A 19061-nucleotide genomic window follows, 5' to 3' on the forward strand; every position below is an offset into this window, starting at 1 on the left:
TTACCAAAAGTAAAAAAATTTATTTTACAGAGTGGTTGGCTTTTGTAATACATCAAAAACTGTCATGTTATCCTTCACTATTCTCACTGCTGCCTCATATCAGTGGTTGAAGTTTCTCCCAAATAATTTAGTTTACATTTAAAGTGGCAATACAGGTTTTACTTAATGGATTTAAGTTATAATTAGAAACCAGTTTTATATACAGAAAATCCATAAATATAGAACTTTTATTCCTATTTTATCCTAGGGCTATGCAAAAAATTGACTAAAAATTTTTCATTTGGGTCTTTGTAATAAACATGTAAATACATTATTTACAATGGAGATGCTTTCTTACAGAAAGTAAACACACAGAAGTTATTTTGGTCTTCACTAGAATCCATCATTATATGTTCACTTTTGAAGATGATATGATACATCATGTTCACTTAAATTTTAAGTTTCCTGTTTTACATGTAATTTAAACAATTATTTTACTTGTACAATTAACGCTTCATTCTGTATTTAAATTTCCTTTAAGAAAGATTCCTTGATCCAACTGTAGGCAGCTTTAAAATTTTTTTCAAATACCACAAAATGTTTCTGTACAATTATGTGCAATTTTCTTCCTTCTGGCGATATTATAAATACCCGGTCATTTCATCTTCATTGTTCATACCCCAGGGGTAATTCCCAAGTTATCTCACATGATGTAAGTACCATCTTTGTAGTATTTCATGGACTCCATTTGTTTTGTCATAGCCAGAACATCATGAAATCCAGTACTTAGGCCAGACATATGTTGAAAGTATGCTTCTTTTTCCACTTGAATTGTTAAATTGTTTACTCCAGCATCTTTAAGTATTCCTGTAACCTGTTACAAAAATCCATACATTTAAAAGCATTCAGATTAATGCATTTAGTGCACTTGGATTAAATAATAGATATCACATTTTTTAAAATAGCCACAGACAGTCAATGATAAGTCCTTAAAATAATGTTTATTATTTAGCTGGTCAAATATTACATAGGATCTTTTAGAAGGCCAGTAAATCACTGACCTGACATTCAAAGTAGAAAAGGAAAACAGCTACTGTTTCCAATTTGGTAGGTCTAGAATAGGGATACAGGAACTGTTTTGATCCTTATCTCCAACCATGACACATACCTGCCAACTTTATTATTATTATTAACTTAGGACTATATTTATAATAACTTATTTCTTGACCATCTATTGGGAACCAAGGTGGACTACAAATGAATTTTTTTTTACATTAACTTAAGCTTGTCCTCCACATACTAAAACTTGACTTTATTTTTTACCATTTTTGGATATAAAACAAATCTAGATGTAAAAAAACAACTTCTCCTTGGACAGCTGTAAGAATGATATTTTTAAACAATTAAATGACTACTGAGCTGTATAACTTACAATGTGTGCAATTACCTCAACTGCAATTATTTTAAAAACTTAAGATTATTACCTGCTGTACTATTCTTTGTTCCAGCACATCAGATGTCACCTGTATATGAATTGTTCCTGCCACAATATTGGCAGAATGACGCCAAAAATGTGGGTCTCGGTATGATATTAATCCTTCAATTTTCTGTAGCTGTCAAATAAAAGGAGAGGTGATATAAATGGATTTGAAGGCTAATTTACTGAACACAAAGCAGTCTTTCTAGTCCAGAAACCATTATTAGGCTGATTAAAAAAAACAAAAGTAATAAGGAGAGCCCAGAATGAGAAAGGAATGGGAGGGACAACTAACTTCAAGTAAAGGTGTCTAAAATATTTTGACCTGGCAGTGATGCCAGGGAAAGAAGTCTGGAATAGGAAGTGAACAGGGTTACACAGGTGACTTTACACCCATTTTCACAGATGTAAGATGTACTTTGCCTAGTCTAAACATTGGATACATTCAATAAACCATGTTGTTTCCTTTATATTGATACAAACATTCCAGTATTATTTGTTATATTTGAGATAACACATGCAAAAGATATCCTTCATGTTCAACAACGGAGGGCTAGTTAAATAAATTATAGACTATCCACACAAAGTAACACTACCCTGTCATTAAAAATGTATTAGAATATTTATCAACATGATATAATTAAGTGGGGAAAAATTTACAAAGCAGTACAAAACATTTTTTTGGCCATTTTTATTTTAAAAATAGTTTTATACAGAAAAACGACCCAAAAGTGTTTCTGGGCTTCCCTGGTGGGGCAGTGGTTAGGAATCCGCCTGCCAATGCAGGGGACATGGGTTCAAGTCCTGGTCCGGGAAGATCTCACATGCCATGGAGCAACTGGGCTCGTGCGCCACAACTACTGAGCCTGCGCTCTAGAGCCTGTGAGCCACAACTACTGAGCCCACATGCCACAACTACTGAGGCCCATGTGCCTAGAGCCTGTGCTCTGCAACAAGAGAAGCCACCACAATGAGAAGCCCACACACCGCAATGAGAAGTCCCTGCTCACCACAACTAGAGAAAGCCCATGCACAGCAACAAAGACCCAATGCAGCCAAAAAAACAAACAAAAAAACCAATAAATAAATAAATAGATAAATTAAAAAAAAAAGTGTTTCTTTCCAGGTGGTGAAATTATATGTGATTATTATTTTTTTCTTTTTTCTACTTTGAAGCTTTCTGTAATGGATATGTATTATTTTTGAAATAAAAAACTTTCTTTTTTAGTAGGATGTATTAGTCGCCAATTATGAGAAAGTGAGAAAACTTTACTAATTTTATTTGTGAAACCAGTGGGTTAAGATGCTATACCTTAAGTATTCAAGATGCCAACTGTTCATCAGCAGATCCTAATTACTTTAATATGATATGTCAGGGACTTCCCTGGTGGCGCAGTGGTTAAGAATCCGCCTGCCAATGCAGGGGACACAGATTCGAGTCCTGGTCCGGGAAGATCCTACATGCTGTGGAGCAACTAAGCCCATGTGCCACAACTACTGAGCCCATGTGCCACAACTACTGAAGCCCGTGTGCCTAGAGCCCGTGCTCCGCAACCAGAGAAGCCACCGTAATGAGAAGCCCGCGCACCGTAACGAAGAGTAGCCCCCACTCACCGCAACTAGAGAAAGCCCGCGCACAGCAACGAAGACCCAATGCAGCCAATAAACAAATAAACAAATAAATAAACAAACAAATAAATAATAAGATATGGCAAACCACAAGCTGAAATACATTCTATTTTGTGTTTGGTTTTTCTATGAATTGCCTGTTTATATTATCAGTCCATTTTCCTACAAGACTGTCATTTTCATTTCTCATTAGGTCAACTTATTTAATTTCAAATACTATTTTAAAAGGAAGAAGACTAGTAAACAAATTATACACAGTACCTTTTCTAAGGCAATATGTAGTTCTTTTTCATATTCTGGTGGCAGTCTCAGAAGGAGAACCTGACAGGCATCTTTAATCAGTGGGACAACACTGAGAAATATTAATATAGCGATAAAAAGAGAACAGAGGGGATCAGCAATGAACCATCCAAACTGCTCTATAAGAATGGTGGATACGATCACACCAATACTGCCAAGTGTGTCTGCCAAAACATGTAGAAATACACCTACAAGTAAGATACATAAAATATTAAAAATTAAAGCACATTTAATTTAGTTCTTTTATTCATTCTACAAATATTACGAGGTACCTATTATTCACCAGGCACTCTGCTAGGGGCTGGTACTTCAAAATGACTAAACATGGTCACTTCCATCAAGGAATTCATGGCACAGTGGTGAAAGTAAGGATGTGGGCAACTATTACCAGTGTGGTGAGTTTTATGATGGTGTGTGGGAAAGCTTCCTAGAAATCATACATGAGCCAAGTTTTGACATTACCTAAATTATTTCTACTAAAATATCAGAATAGGGAATTCTCTGGCGGTCCAGAGGTTAGGACTCCGCACTTTCACTGCTGAGGGTGAGGGTTCAATCCCTTGTTGGGGAACTAAGATCCCACAAGCCATGCGGTGTGGCCAAATAAATAAATAAAACATCAGAATAAATATCTCAACATAAATGATACTTCCCCCATATTTTTTTCAGTACAATAAAAATTTCTTAGTTCTTTTATAGTGAAAGTGCGTAATGCACAGTTTCCCTTGCAACTAATATTTACTCAAATGTCACTATGAAAAGGACTCTATAATTACAATAATTTATTTTTAAAAATTGACATTTATGAACAGTTGTGAGTATTTTCTGTAACAGATGACTTTAGATCTCTTTTTAGTTACAGGTTGGTTTTTTAAAATAAAATTGTACCAAGAGCTCAATACTTAATACAAATAAACAATGCCAATTCAGAACACAGTTGAAAGGTAGGACAGTATCTGGCAAGGACTCACCCCTCATGTTAGCATTCATGCCTCTGCCTGCAGATCCGTGGCTGTGACCGTGCCCATGGTCACTGTGTCCATGCACATGGTGTGAATGACTGTGATCAGATGAGTGACAGCTTCCTTGAGAAGCTCCATGGGTATGGTTATGGGCATGGCTAAAGGCACAGATACCAATAAGGTTTACTATCAGCCCTCCAACTGAGACTGGCTAGAAAAAAGAAAAAAGAAAACCTTTAAATTTGTAATTAAAAAAATAAACTTGTTATTTAAAAGTTATTATGTTGCTATATATGTTTTTTGGTTTATAGTTTTGAAAATATTCATAGTAAAACCTCATTAAATTCAATAAGAAAATTTTAAAAGTGTGAATTTTAGAAGAAGCGTTTAAGTTTCAAATACCAAAGTGCTCACAAGTAAAAGGATTTAGATTTGCTTTAACTAAATGATTAAGAATAAAAATGTACTTGATTCAGGGTGTATGAATAAATAAATGATGCTAAAGTTTTATTTTATTTAAATAAAGAGTTTGAAAGTACTGCTTACTAGAGCAAGTATACACTGTACCTGAAATCTCATTTATATTACTAGGTAAATATCAATACTTTAAAAGGCAATGATTGTAATTTACTAATGAGTGGATTACAAATAAACACAGTCTTACTGTTTCTTAACTATAGTAAAATTTCCCAAAGTAAAAAAAGTACAATGGAAAAGCATTTTTTAAAAAGCAAAGTAAATGAGATTACCTTGATTTAATGGTGCCACAATAACACCCCAAAGGATACTTACCCTTGATTATCCCCTCTTACAAAATGATTTTGAATAGCAGCTCTAGCTCAGGGCACCATTTAATTTACATACATCTACAATTTCTCCTTTAGAGAAATCCATTTGTTTTATTTTTAATTTTTTAAATTAGAAAAAAATTTTAACATCTTTACTGGAGTATAATTGCTTTACAATGGTGTGTTAGTTTCTGCTGTATAACAAAGTGAATCAGCTATACATATACATATATACCCATATCCCCTCCCTCTTGCGTCTCCCTCCCACCCTCCCTATGCCACCTCTCTAGGTGGTCACAAAGCACCAAGCTGATTTCCCTGTGCTCTGTGGCTGCTTCCCACTAGCTATCTCTTTTACATTTGATAGTGTATATATGACCATGCCACTCCCTCACTTCGTCCCAGCTTACCCTTCCCCCTCCCCATGTCCTCAAGTCCATTCTCTACATCTGCATCTTTATTCCTGTCCTGCCCCTAGGTTCATCAGAACCATTTTGTTTGTTTGTTTTTAAGATTCCATATACATGTGTTAGCATATGGTATTTGTTTTTCTCTTTCTGACTTACTTCACTCTGTATGACAGACTCTAGGTCCATCCACCTCACTACAAATAACTCAATTTCGTTTCTTTTTATGGCTGAGTAATATTCCATTGTATATATGTGCCACATCTTTATCCATTCATCTGTTGATGGACACTTAGGTTGCTTCGATGTCCTGGCTGTTGTAAATAGAGCTGCAATGAACATTGTGGTGCATGTGTCTTTTTGAATTATGGTTTTCTCAGGGTATACGCCCAGTAGTGGGATTGCTGGCTCGTATGGTAGTTCTATTTGTAGTTTTTTAAGGAACCTCCATACTGCTCTCCATAGTGGTTATATCAATTTACATTCCCACCAACAGTGCAAGAGGGCTCCCTTTTCTCCACACCCTCTCCAGCATTTATTGTTTGTAGATTTTTTGATGATGGCCATTCTGACCGGTGTGAGGTGATACCTCATTGTAGTTCTGATTTGCATTTCTCTAATGATTAGTGATGTTGAGCATCCTTTCATGTGTTTGTTGGCAATCTGTATGTCTTCTTTGGAGAAATGTCTATTTAGGTCTTCTGCCCATTTTTGGATTGGGTTGTTTGTTTTTTTGATATTGAGCGACACATATCTTAATTGTGGAAGAATGAAAAACTAAACAACAGTTATAAGTCAATGTTGCTAAAAGAAGATTGCACAAGATACAATGGGAATATTCAGAAAGGGAAATCTAACACACTTTAAGGTGGGAAGAGAGGGACTAAGGGAAAGTATCCCACCAAAGGCAACTTTAGAAGCAAAGCCGAAAAGGGCAGAAGTGAGGGAAGGGCATGAGAACTATAAGGAACAGCGCATGTAAAGATTTGGAGGTACAGGGAAAACACTAAAAGTTGCCATAGCAGTAATTTAATCTAGAGTAAAGCCTTTGAATATTTCCTCAGGTATTCAAAAACACATCTTCAAACAAAAACGTTTAATAAGGCAGAAAAGAAACTGTTTTAGGATATTATCTAATATTTGACTACTAGTGTATTAGAGAAAAGTGTATTAATTTCAAAGAGTCAGCAGTGTAAATGTAAATAGCAAGATAGGAAGTTATGTTAATTTAAATTAAAAAATAAGTAAATAAAACCTTCCTAGGTCAATAACTACAAGTAGTTAAACTTTAGCAGGGAAAAAGCTGTATGAGTTTGAGCAGAAATTCAAATAGGAAAATGAAAAGACTTACTGTTAACATGTGTGTGTCTAATTCCGGAGGATCAATTAATCTAGCCACTGATTCCATAAACACGAAAAAAGCTATTACCACTAGAAAAAGCCCATTAATAAATCCAGAGAGAATTTCTATTCGGCCATACCTAAAAATGTAGAACATATTTTTAGAAAAGGAAAATGACAAATATTTTTAAAGTATAAACATTATTATGTTACAAATGAGGAAATGATTTTCAATGACAGATTTTCAATGACACAAATAGTAAGACTAGAAAATTACCAAGATTATAAATATCATACTAATGCTGGAAGGTTCTTTCCATACATATATGTTTGTTGAAATCTTATATATTTATCAAAGTCCTTCGTCAACGTCCCTTCTTACACAAAGCCTGTCCTAATTTCTTAGCAAGAAGTTATTTCTCTCTCTAATCCTTTGGCGTTCTCTGTATCTCCGTCACAGCACATAGATTGGGCTTTGTATCAAAATTTTTTGTAATTTGGGGTCATCCATCTTTCAAAATATAAACAGCTGAAAGTAAGAGCTGAATTTATTAACCTATTTACAATAGTTCTTATCAAAATATCTTGCACAAATCAGGGATTCTAATATTCGCTGAACTGAATGATGACTTAGTGAAAGGATACTGCATCATTTCACTAATGATGACTTAGTGAAAGGCTACTGCATGCAGAGCCACTTTAAATTTTGAATTCTCTTCCTAACCGCAAAGATGTGAATGACCATGAACATTCCATTACCTCAAAGAAACACTGTTGGCCAAATAGCTCACTATTTAACTGATTTTTTGCTATCTACCTATGAGAGGGATTTGTCAGGGAGTATATAGTCTTAAGCTTACTGCCATTCAGTATTTATCAAATGCTTGGTTTAGTTTCTCTTATCTACTTTAAAGAAAAATGAAGCTCTGAAAAATTAAATATGTATTAAAAGTAGTAAAATTTTATTCTATAAGATGGAATTTGCTACAAGCCTTGACAGTCAGGGTACCTACCCATAGGAGAAAATCCGAGTTGCTTTCCATCTACTCATCAGGGCTGCAAAAAGTCCCATGACCAAAGCAGAGCAGTCAAAGAGCATGTGAAATCCATCTGAGATCAGACCCAGACTATTGGTCAACACGCCATAGAATAATTCCACAAAGGTAAAAAGCTAAAACACGTTTAAAAAAAATAGGAGAGGAGTATGTTGGGAAATACTGTTTCAAGAGAGATTTATCAGAATTTAATCATAAGGATTTTAACCTTTAGTTACCCAAACCTTACTTGAAGATATTATATAACTGTCTCTTTCGTTATTTAACTGATTCTCATACAAGAAACCTCATTCATATAAACTATAAGAAATCAAGCTAAATCAGATATGTCTATCTTATAAACTATTTAAAAGGGGATAGTTTTATTTATATGTCTGTAGAACTAAATAAACTAGACTATAAAATGTTAGCAAACTGGTCGGCAGTGAGATCTTATAAGGAGTAGATAAAAATCTTTTTTTCTTTTTGGCTGTGCCGTGTGGCTTGTGGGATCTTAGTTCCCCGACCAGGGATTGAACCTGGGCCCCTGGCAGTGAGAGCAAGGAGTCCTAACCACTGGACCACCAGGGAATTCCTGATAAAAATCTTTATAAACTACTATATCTACTAATTTGAAATAGCACACTAAACCAACGTTTTTAAAATACTTCAAAAAATTGTCTGTTTAAGTAGTATGAATATGATCCTGTAATCTTTCTAATACTTAGAGAAAATATAATTTTAGCCCATTTCTAATTACTAAAATTATTTGGGAATTACTAAAATTATACCAGAACTGTCAAAATTAAAAGATTAAGCTTTTAAGACATGCCACTAATATTTAAAACTCTTACCAGATTCAAGCACAAGAAGTAAAAGATCTGCCTAGAGTCATTCTCCTCAAGAATTTGTTTTAGTGATTCCTTAATAAACCTAGGGATTGACTGGGAGCTATGCTGAAAAGCATCACCCATGAAGTTATAAAGAGGTGTTCCTTCAGGAGAATATCCAATTAGGGTACCTTTCTGTCCTCTCTTAGAAGGAGATGATAAGATGTTGGCAGCTAAAAACGGAAGAAAAAAAAAAAAGAGGGATATTATAAAAGTTTAAAAAATTTAAGCCACCAAAACCCAACACAGTATCTCTCAGCACTAAATATATGAAGCATTGAACAAATTCCCAAATTTAGTAAATGACTGAACATCAGAATCCATAAGATGAAATTTGCTAAGGGGAAAAATGCTTACACAAAATGAAGAATATAGCGCTCACTACCACTCCTCCAGAAAGGACGTGTTCTGTGCTCTCCTGGTGTGCTGCTTTGTTTATGGCCCGAAGCTGGTCTGTTATTGGATGTGTCCAAAAATTTCCAAAAAGTAGAGCACTAATAAAAATGGGAAAGGATCCATATCGGGCACATTTGGAAACTTCCATTTTGACTGAACAAATGGAATCGACATAGAAATCCAGGATCATGACAAAAAACATAACCGTTGTAAAAGGCATAATGAGAGAAAACCAAGACTCGACTTTACTCTAGAAATTAAAAAAAAAAATTTGTTAATACCATATGGGTATAAAGTTCACATCCTATATTTTAGTTAATCCCTTTATGTATAAACAAATATTCCCATGATTCAATATGATTTGTAAAATGCCAAAATATAAGAGTTATAAGATATTGGCACATTTTCCTAGTATTCCCCAAAGTATTAAAAAAAGAAGCATTATTGTTTAATAATTTTATAAATACTTGGTGATATATAATCCTTGGGTTTGTGGGTAGGTATTAAACTATTATTAATATTATTATTTAACTGATTCCTATGGGCCACAGGAATGGGAGGGATATATAAATGTAATAGTACTTGATAATTTAAAGCCACTTGCAACATCAAATTGAAATAAAATACAATGTACTGAACTAAAATCTATAAATAACAGCAATTTATTTTACTTATTACCAATAAATTCCTGCTCTTACCTCAGTTGTCACAGAAAGAACAATGACCCATGGGCATAAGAGAAGCACAGAAACAATATGGGATAAAGCTTGAAGACGTTTGGTTCCACCAACATCTATAGAGAGTTTTCTGGAAGCTGTATGAAAACCAACTTTACAACACAAAGCCAGTACTAGCAATAATACTCCACCCTATGAGTAAAAGTAGATAAGTCTCATTAGAAACACACAGTTCAACACTCAAGTCTTAAATACATAATATTTAAAGAAATGGAGCTAGCATGTTTTTTCCATAACCCAAATTACTGAACTACTTAAATGGCTGGCAGTACTGTAAATTACTGATAACTTATTTTAAATGTACTTTTAAAGCTACAGTTGCTGTAACTTTTCAGAATCTCTTGATCACCTTAGGAACAAAGAAAAGAACATACCTTGTGATCTGCCACACCTAAGAAGGCAATGGCTGTGTAAAGCATGTGAGTTAGAGCACTGTCATGATGTCCTTCAGCTAAGTGAGTTGGAGTGAAGGAAAAAAAATTCCAAATATTAACTCTTTGAATCCTGAAGTCCTCCTGGAATTTTAGCTACATTATTTTGGGTTGACTATACACTAATCTGAAGGCAAACCTGACTATCCTCAACAATATGTTTCCCTTAAAAACAAAAGAAAATAATTAAAAATTTAATTTTGGGACATGATTTATAAATTAGAATGGCCTATATATATTTCTTTTGTTGTCTCCAAAACAATTATAATAGTGCTTAAGGCACAGTTGTTAAATTTTAGTACTTAACCTCCAAGACATATGCATGCATACTCTAAAGAGGACAAAGGGACAAGAGCAAGGAACCTCCTTAGATCACTCCTATCCAATGGAATTGGATATGCCATGTAAAAATCAGTCCTAAATCTGTTTCTAAGCCATTGACCACATAAGCCTCAGCAAAGCAAGCAACAAACAAGCAAAAGAGGGTACAGTGGGCAACAAATGTCTAACAATCAACCTGGAGTTCTGCAAAGTCATGCTGTCCTCTTTCACTGTAACAAAGTAAACTGACATTAGTTAACTAATAGGTTTTACAGCAGTATCAGTAACCACAAGGATCAAAACTGGTGTTCTGAGTCCTGCTAAATGGAGTGGGCAAGGGTATGTAGATAGGAAAGAACAGTGCATGACTGTAGACGAAAATGAGTAGATATATTTGATTGGAAAGTTGGGTTTATATAAGAGATAAGTGGAGGATGAGTTGGAAATAATAATTTAGAGCAAGAGGGCGAATACCAGGTTAAGGAATTTGAACTTCTTCTTTCAGGCAAGATGCCAAAGGTTTTTCATTTAATCTCAAAAAAGTTTCTATTTAATAATTGCCACTGACTTCTAAAAGGAGCATTTAAATTGTTAAATTACAAGAGAGCAAATAGATTAATTTTGTTGAGTGGTAAATCACCTATTTTTTTAAATAGCATCAGGACATTCCAAAATATTCTTTCATTGTCCCTAAATTTCTGAAAACTTAGGGTGCTGTAAAAGATATTGAGATGCTATAAAATATTTAATTTAGAATGAATTTATTCATTATTTGAACACTGATTTAGAATACCTACATCAACCTATAAAGTTTCATTCATGATTGATCAGTATAATTCAGTCACTCCTTCATTTCCCATTGTGCCAGACTAAAAAACTCTGATCTTTTGCAAAAGGATACGGTGTTCAGCCATTTTAGCCATGAGATCATCATTGTCGAAAAGCAATAGGCAGATCACAGCAATAATGAAAAAAGCAGCCCCTCTTGTCTGAAAATGAAGAGAATAACAGCAAGAATAGCTTTTTCAAGTGTCAATTTTTAAGACCATGACTATACAAATGCTAAAGAAAAATTTTTTCAGACAAATATTTAAGTAAAATATAACATCTGACATTAAAGTCCTTATACTGTACAATATAAATTTACAGTATTAACAGTAAGATACAAAAGTAAAGAGCTCCAACAAATTCTGTAGGGTATTTTTAGGGCACTTGACAATCTGACAACTTCAGTTGTCTCTTTGCTAGTACTGATCAGCATGTTACCATGAACAAACCATTAAATGTTCACAGAACTAATCTTCCTAAATGTTACTTTGCTTCTGTTTGAAAAGCCCAAGTAACTAAGGAATAATTAGTAGTGACCTAATTTATTCTACAACATGCAAGTAATAGAGAAGACAGCTGATTTACAATAATGTCAGTAACCTAGTTACCACTCTTCTAGGGAAAAAGAACTAAGAGGGCATGTTAAGAAAATTAGCAAAGTCATCTCTAATAGCTAGTAAAGGTATTAAAAGCTGAATACACTTCTTATGTTCTCATTCCAGGGAGAGGATTTTGACAAGAGAAAATTATAGAAAGGGCATACTATCCACGTTTATGCAAATACTTCAGAATTTTTGGTACAGAAGCAATCTAAATAGCATTATTATACACTCTCTATTTACAAATTTATAGGTGTAATACCAGATACTTGGATAAAATTAAAATTTTAAGTAAAAATGAGGATCCTATTTTATTCATTATATGACTACCACTACATTTGATAAATTCTCTCTTAGTGTGGTAGGTATTTTGACAAAAGTTAGTATACATAAACCACATAATTTAAAATTTCATAATTTTCATTGAATCAGGACACGGTAACATTAACAATACCCAAATATGGAGAATATAACTTAATCTTTTCTTAGCAAAGAGGGCAACTGAGAATTTTGTGATGCTTCAGAGTCAGACTAAGGAAAAAAAAGTCACAGTCCTGGCAAGATGCCCAGATTCATTATTGACACTAATGACAGGATATTAAGATCCATACTCTCATTTCTGATTAGTGCAGTAAAATGTTTGTTTAATGTTTTAAAGTCATTTGTATTTCTTTTGTGAGTTGTCTTTTCTTGCCTTTGCTCATTTCTATTGAGGATCTTCAGCATTTTTTTAAACTATTTGAGTGATTATATTTAAAAAAAAAAAAGTAGGGGCTTCCCTGGTGGCGCAGTGGCTGAGAGTCCGCCTGCCGATGCAGGGGACATGGGTTCGTGCCCCGGTCCGGGAGGATCCCACATGCCACGGAGCAGCTGGGCCCGTGAGCCATGGCCACTGAGCCTGCGCGTCCGGAGCCTGTGCTCCGCAATGGGAGAGGCCGCGGCAGTGAGAGGCCCGCGTACCGCAAAAAAAAAAACAGAAAACTTTTATCTGTGGCAATTTGTTATTGTTGTTAGTTGGTTGTCTGCACAATGATTTCTGTTACACAGATGCTTGTAATCATTATGCAGTCAAACATACGTGGTTTCCCCTTTGTGATTTTTTTCTACTGGTTTTATGCTCAGAAAGTTCTTCTCTGTCCACAGATTAATTATCCATCTATATTTTATTCTATGCTTTTACAAATATCTTTTTTTTTAACCACAAAAATCTTCAATCCACTTGACATTTATTTTGGAGTACTCTGTGAGTGAGGGGAAAAGATTAAATAGTGGCACATGCTTTAATACCCAAGGATCCAATTTGAAATCTACAGGCTGGGTAGACTCTGCTCTACTTGGCATGTTACTTTGTTCACTTTATTTTATTCATCTGCCTCCATTATTTAGCCTGAAAGCCCCTTTCAGAACAGAAACTATTAAACCTTATTTGCCTTTATTTCTCCTTTCCTCTGTAACGAGCACAATGCGTCATGCGTAGGAAGCATTTAATTTGGTAAATAAAAGTATTGTAGGTGTAAGTTATAATTGCACATTGGTGATGCATTTACTGAAAAGAGATTAATACTTAAATTATGGAAGATGAATAGGGTCACCTAGTTGGCAAAACATTCATCAGACTTTAAATATAACAAGTTCTTAGGGATGTATTTTCCAAAAATGATGTATAGGAGTTAAGAATGAGAGAGGGGAGGGATCAGGTATAGCACGAAGGAGATGTCTGTGGTGATCAATCAGTCCTGCACCTTGACTGTGGTGATGGTTACACAAATCTACACACACACACATATACACACAAGTGTATGTAAAACTGGTGAAATCTGAATAAGGTCCATGGATTGTACCAATGTCAATTTCCTGGTCTTGATAGTATAAGAGCTGGGTAAGAAGTTACTATTGAAACTGAGTGAAGGGCACAAGGATCTCTGTACTATATTTGCAGCTTCCTAGGAATATATAATGATTTCAAAATAAAAAGTAAAACACAAAATGTTTGTGAGAAAAATTTATAATTAGCAGAAAAAGCCTCTGCATTCTGTTAAATGGTAAAGGATCCTATTTTACTGCCCTAGATAGTATTTTACATGTACACTTTCAATTTGCAAGTAACGAATAATGTAAAATTCTACCTTTGCTGGTCCTCCTCCAGAACTAGTGAACAAAACACTGAGCAGCGAGATGACAACAATATCACTGTGCTCGAATAGCAGCAAAGTCCTACAAAAATAAAACATTATCATTCATGAAATATATCCGATATTTATCAGGAAGCATGAATTCAACTAGAGTAAGGGAGAAGAAAATAAATCTTTCCCCTTGATTTTCATAAAACATTATGGGAAAAATAAACATGTACAGCTGTTTTGGAAAATATTATGGCATTATCTGTCTTAGGAAGGTTGAAGCTACAAATATCTAATAATACCACTTGTAGGATTGTATCATACAGGTTTCTTGTATATATGTACCAGGAAACACTTATAAGATACCAGCATTGTCTGCAATAGCCCAAAACTAGAAACAACCTAAATACCCACTGATGAGAGAATGGATAATATAATTTAGAGGATATTCATTCAAAGGACTATTATACAGTGGTAAAAATGAATGAAATTCTATGAATATATTAAGAAATACAGAATTGTATACTTTAAAAATGCTACAAACTGAATGTATGTGTCTCCTTCTCTCCCCCATTCATACGTTAAACTCAATCACCAACGTGACGGTATTAGGAGGTAATGAACACCTTTGAGAGGTGCTTAGGTTATGAGGGTGAAACCCTCATGAATGGGATTATTGCCTTTATAAAAGAGACCACAGAGAGCTCCCTCGCCCTTCTGCTATGTGAGGTTACAGTGAAGAGACAAGACGGCTGTCTATGAACCAGGAAGCAGTCTCTCACCACACATTGAATTTGCTTTGCCTTAATCTTGGCCTTCCGAGCCTCCAGAACCATGAGAAACAAATCTGTATTTTTTAAGAGTCACCCAGCCCATGGTATTTTTATTATAGCAGTCCCAATGTACTAAGACAAAAAGAGTGAATTTTATGGTATGTGAATTACATTTCAAAAAACTAACACAAAAGTGAATGAACTATATATATGTGTGTGTGTATATATACATATACACACACACACACACTTACACACACTCACACACACATACTCTACATGCATCAAAATGGGCAAATCTCAAACACAACACTGAATGGAAAATGTATGCTGCACAAAAATACATGCAATGTAATTCTATTCATATGAAGTAGAAAACTTACAAAAAAGAAATGTGTTCATATATGGTAAAACTGTAAAGAAAACCAAGGGAATGAAAAGCAAAATTTAAGATGCTGGTTACATCCAATGGTAGGGGGAGAGGGGGATACACAGGGCAACAAAGGAACTGGTAAGGTTTTATTTGGGGGGATACATGAATGTTCATATTTATTTATATTTATTCTTTTATATGTATGAATATTAAAAAAATAAAAACATTATTGCCAGCTAAAGGGAGCTTATAGGATCTACATGGGAACAGATTTTCAGCTGCTCATTAGAAAAATTTTCATTTTTCCTCCTTATTCAAAAATCTGTAATGAGAACACAGTAGTGATTATTTTAGTTCTGTTAATATTTGGGAGATTACAATAAAAAAAATATATCAGCAGAATGATACTAACTTAAAATAAGACAGGCTATGAAACACCAAAGGAGTCTTTCTAATCAAGAAACTGAATGACAATTTTAGTAAAAGAATGAGAGGGGCAGTGCTGGCAGAGGAGCTGGTGGTAGTGAGTGTTGTAAGGGCAGAAGTAGATGACTAAATAAGGAGCCAAGGAAGAATTTAACAACTTTCCCCCTTCCTTCCCTAGCCTAACACACAGGGACAGTGATTTAGTAACAAACAGACCAAAAGATCACTTCATGAATAAGAAATTACCGCTCAATCATATTCAAGCATAAACTGAAAAGGTTTTCCCCAAGCTGAGAAATCCCAGCCAGCTTTCCCACCACACCAGGAAGCTGCTGCTGTCATGGACAGGGATATGACATTGGAATTATATACACCCTTCCTTTGACAAAGCACAGAGTAAACAAGCCAAAGGGAGCCAAACCCAGAGCTATTCTATTGCCTGGGAGAGGAGAAAAGACTTTTCACAAAGCATTTCCCACTGATCACTTTCTACTGTCCACTCCATCATCCTCAGTGAGATTCTTCAGAACACCCTTCATCTTATTCCTTACTTCTTGTCCCATACTCCGCCCCCCCATCAATGGCAAGGCACTTTTGCTTATAATTTTGAGATAGAGAAATATTAAAAGAAGACTTATGCACAGCTGCACCTGTTATAATTCCTATTAAATTAAGCGGCCCTAAAACATTTCCCCCCCCACCCCGAACTGACCAATTTACATAAAAAGATCTATAGAGACTTAAGGGAATATGAAATGAGAGTTAAACTTATCTTTGATGATTGGCTCACTATTCCCAAGACATCTGTTTATAACCATATCTTTCAAGCATCTTCTGTGGGCAGTAGAGGACTTTCAGAGTTGGGGGGGAAGGGGAAGCATTTTTAAAAGATTTTCCTTTCCTCCTTATTGGTTGATTTTATTTACCATTTCAGACTTTTCATTTCTAAAATCAGCTGCTAAAAGGGATCACCAATGAATAAAAAGTCACGTATCCTAAATTTTTCTGAAACTGTTTGGACTCTAACTAGTAAAATATCTATGACAGATCATGAACAATACATTAATGGTATTCACCAAAGAACTAGTCCACAAGCTAAACAGGTCCTCAATATATATATATACTCAATGAGTTGTACCCAATGCTATAGAAGTGAAAGAAGCATTTGTACATAACTGACAAACATTTGACATAAAACATAATGGCATAAAACTAATATTCAAAATGAAGAAACATAAACATTCAAAATATGCATTTCTATTTACCTTAGTGGTCCACAAAGAGTGAGGCCAAAAAACCACAAAAGTGAAATGATACACCCAGCAACTGCATGTTTAAATATTTTGATCCACTAAAAATGGAAACAAAAAATTAAAAATTTCAGTCATATGTTTTGCCAAATATCTCAAAATCTTAAATAAAATACATAGGGAAAGATAATGGTAACACAAATACTTTAATGGCCAAATAGTTACATATTTTAAAATTAAATAGAAATTATTAAGATCCCTTGACTAAATCTAGATTTGCAAGATAGTATTCTGTTTTTCATTTTCCATATTCTTGTCTGTTGCTAGATCCTGAAATCTTTTTCTATAGCGTACAATCTTCTGTTTTTTACAGTAGTTCTCACTAGTTTGCTAGGAACACTTAATGTTTTAGTTTTTAAATTCTTCTCCAGCAGGGATATTCAGTCCTTAAATTATTTGAAAAGAGAGGGAAAAAAGTTAAGATGGGGTTTAAAATATTAATCCTGTTTTAAAAAATGTTCTTGGTCTCTAAAACAGAGGTACTTAAATTCGTCTAATAAGAAATCATGGCACAGGTTTCTAAGTTGTGGCATAAAGCAAATATGTAGTAGGGTGTAACTACTGTCCAAAGAGGTGATAATATGAGATGATGCAGAATGAAGGACATTTCTGGTATGCATCCTGAACCTCAGATGCTTAAAGGGAATAATAGCGATGAAGAGGGTGACAGCTGATATGTACTGCATACACACCGTATGCCACGCACTATTTTAAGAACTTTACATGTATTAATTCATTTATTCCTTATAGCTCCATTAGGAAGGCATTATTATCTCCATTTTACAGGTCAGAAAATGAAGGTAGAGAAATTAAGTAACTTGCTTAAAGTAAGGTTTGTAATTAGAACAGCCATGAATTTGTCTGACTCCAGAGGCCTTGTTCGTAACCCTTATGCTTTATCTGCTTCCCAGTGACATTTATCCTAGGCTTGTGGGCATGTCTACATGTCTGATTTGTAAATCTTTTCAGCATATGGATCCTGTATTAAAAAAATAATTATATGCACGCTTGAAACATTTTCTACCCTCGTCTACATTTTTAAACACTTCATTATCTTAGCACTTTAGCATTTACTCTTAAAGCCTCAGTTCTGAAATGCTAAGTCAAGGGCAAGTTAACTCTGGAAATGTTCTGCTGAGCACTTAAAATCATTCAGTAAGTACCCTGATCAAGGAAAGAACACTGCCTCCTGGTCCACTGCTAGGACAAAAGGATTCTGCAAAAGACTTACCTGGCGTTTGGTAATACTTTTCCCAGAAGAAAAAGGCTTTTGAAACAAAACCATAAAAAATGCAGTCCTGTGAATATTGAAACATTAATATATTAATATTAATCTTATATACAAGGTGTGGTTTTAAGTAAAGACACTTAAACAAATATACTAGAATTTGAAGGGTATGTTAACCTCTAAAGAAAATATACTAGAGAACAATATTTATTTTAATAAGGCTTCCACTACAATATTTTGGGAACTCTTCTTTCTTTTGTATCTGCCTTCAGAACCAGTTTACAAGCCATAAAAGAAGTCTCAATATTTTTTATACTTTACTAAAGAAAATAATTCCTATCTTCTCTAAAACAGTAATAACAAATCTTGAAATAGAAATGAAGAAAGTACTAATCATATATCCCTACTTTTCATAGCCCCAAAATAGTTATATAAAAATATATTCAAGTGGTGCTAAAAATTTTCTAGTCAAGAATCACTTTCCATAATTACTAAAATTGCCAGAAGTCTAACAGATTCTTTTCTTTTTTTTTTTTTGTCTGAGTTGGGTCTTTGTTGCTGCGCACGGGCTTTCTCTAGCTGCAGCGAGCGGGGGCTACTCTTCATTGAGGTGCGCAGGTTCTCATTGCGGTGGCTTCTCTTGTTGCAGCAAGTGCGCTTCAGCAGTTGTGGTGTGCAGGCTCTAGAGTGCAGGCTAAGTAGTTGTGGCGCA

General features: G+C 34.6%; 1 protein-coding gene across 1 annotated transcript in view; it reads right to left on the reverse strand.

Annotated features, from left to right (window-relative positions):
- The window catches only part of SLC30A5 (solute carrier family 30 member 5), a 30930-nt gene continuing 11869 nt past the window's right edge, over window positions 1–19061 (reverse strand). Inside the window, exons 3-16 of the mRNA XM_024756193.1 lie at window positions 18353–18419; window positions 17077–17162; window positions 14246–14333; window positions 11594–11681; window positions 10315–10391; window positions 9902–10072; window positions 9165–9453; window positions 8772–8980; window positions 7897–8054; window positions 6894–7023; window positions 4357–4558; window positions 3347–3573; window positions 1464–1592; window positions 1–853 (exon numbers count right to left, since the gene is read on the reverse strand). Of these exons, the coding sequence (XP_024611961.1) occupies window positions 683–853; window positions 1464–1592; window positions 3347–3573; window positions 4357–4558; window positions 6894–7023; window positions 7897–8054; window positions 8772–8980; window positions 9165–9453; window positions 9902–10072; window positions 10315–10391; window positions 11594–11681; window positions 14246–14333; window positions 17077–17162; window positions 18353–18419 (2092 nt within the window). The 3' untranslated portion in view covers window positions 1–682. The remainder of the gene's footprint in view (window positions 854–1463; window positions 1593–3346; window positions 3574–4356; window positions 4559–6893; window positions 7024–7896; window positions 8055–8771; window positions 8981–9164; window positions 9454–9901; window positions 10073–10314; window positions 10392–11593; window positions 11682–14245; window positions 14334–17076; window positions 17163–18352; window positions 18420–19061) is intronic.

Source organism: Neophocaena asiaeorientalis, unplaced genomic scaffold (assembly GCF_003031525.2).
Source record: "Neophocaena asiaeorientalis asiaeorientalis breed wild unplaced genomic scaffold, Neophocaena_asiaeorientalis_V1.1 scaffold376, whole genome shotgun sequence".
In the NCBI taxonomy this organism is placed as follows: Eukaryota; Metazoa; Chordata; class Mammalia; order Artiodactyla; family Phocoenidae; genus Neophocaena; species Neophocaena asiaeorientalis.